Source organism: Malurus melanocephalus, unplaced genomic scaffold (genome assembly GCF_030028575.1).
Source record: "Malurus melanocephalus ecotype Western Australia unplaced genomic scaffold, MMel_1.1 scaffold_42, whole genome shotgun sequence".
NCBI classification, from domain to species: domain Eukaryota; kingdom Metazoa; phylum Chordata; class Aves; order Passeriformes; family Maluridae; genus Malurus; species Malurus melanocephalus.
The window spans coordinates 2533044-2534081 of record NW_026623274.1 but is presented as its reverse complement, the minus strand read 5'-3'; the positions used below and the strand labels follow the sequence as shown (position 1 = coordinate 2534081).

General features: G+C 49.3%; 1 protein-coding gene across 1 annotated transcript in view; it reads left to right on the top strand.

The window, feature by feature from the left end:
* Positions 1-897: 897 nt before the first annotated feature.
* Positions 898-1038, top strand: part of MARCHF4 (membrane associated ring-CH-type finger 4) — a 90903-nt gene continuing 90762 nt past the window's right edge. The window contains 1 exon segment of the mRNA XM_057364788.1: positions 898-1037. Within this exon segment, the coding sequence (XP_057220771.1) occupies positions 898-1037 (140 nt within the window).

Below are 1038 nucleotides of genomic sequence, written 5' to 3'. Positions count from 1 at the left end.
TTTTTTTTGGTGTGGTCCAGACAGCTGCTGGAATAGAGAAGGTCAGAATATATAAATATATATAAAATATATATGATATATATATTATATATATAAAATATATATTTGTCTCAGTACATCTGGGATTAAGCTCATTGAATGCTAATTATTTCTTTCTGGACTTTTAATATTTACAGTGAAATCTTTTAAAGGCAACGGTAAAATCTGAAGCCACCTGGGAGTACAGTGTTGGAAACGTAGGGTGTTTTCCCACAAACAATGTGAAGGTCTTTTTTGTCAAAGAGGCAATTTTGATAATAACAACAGCTACCAATTTTGCATTTTGATAGCCAGACCAGCTGCTATTTTGTCTGGATGCACACTGGGATTAGTGTGATCGGGTTTTATTTTTTAATTGAAAAAAATTATTGTAAAACAGAAGAAAAAGGAAAATTACTTGAGATGCCAAATACTGTCGAGAGAACCATATTCTTCTTCCTCCCCACACCCACYGGAGACGTGGACCCTTCTTTTTTACAGGCTTAGGAGTTGCGAGAGCTGATCGGGGGCTTTCTGCCGAGCCCGCCGCCTGCGCCCCTGGACCCTCGGGCGTGGGAGATTTATTTCCTCCTCCCGCTGATTTCTAAGCAAACTTGTGGAGGGGGGAAAAGGATCCCCCGGCAGCACAGAGTCGGATTTTTTTCTGGTGTGGATTTTTTTTCAATTGCCGTCCCCGCCGGGTTGCAGCGGGCTGCCGGGGACTTCGCCCCCTCGCCCTCCGGCTCTGCTTTTTGTGCGTTCCCCGGCGGCCAGCGCAGCCCCCCCGGCACTGCAGCCGCCGCGGAGCCCCCCCGGCCGCGGGGCGCCCGGCTCCTGCCCTTTTCTTTCCCCCCGTGCCCGCCTGCCAAGGAAAGGCACATGTTAATACCACCCGGCGCGGGCATTTTCTGCTACTGCTGCTGCGGGCTCCTCCGTCCGAGACAGATGTTGCGAAACCAAGGCCTCCTCAAGTGCCGCTGCCGCATGCTCTTCAATGACCTGAAGGTCTTCCTGCTGCGG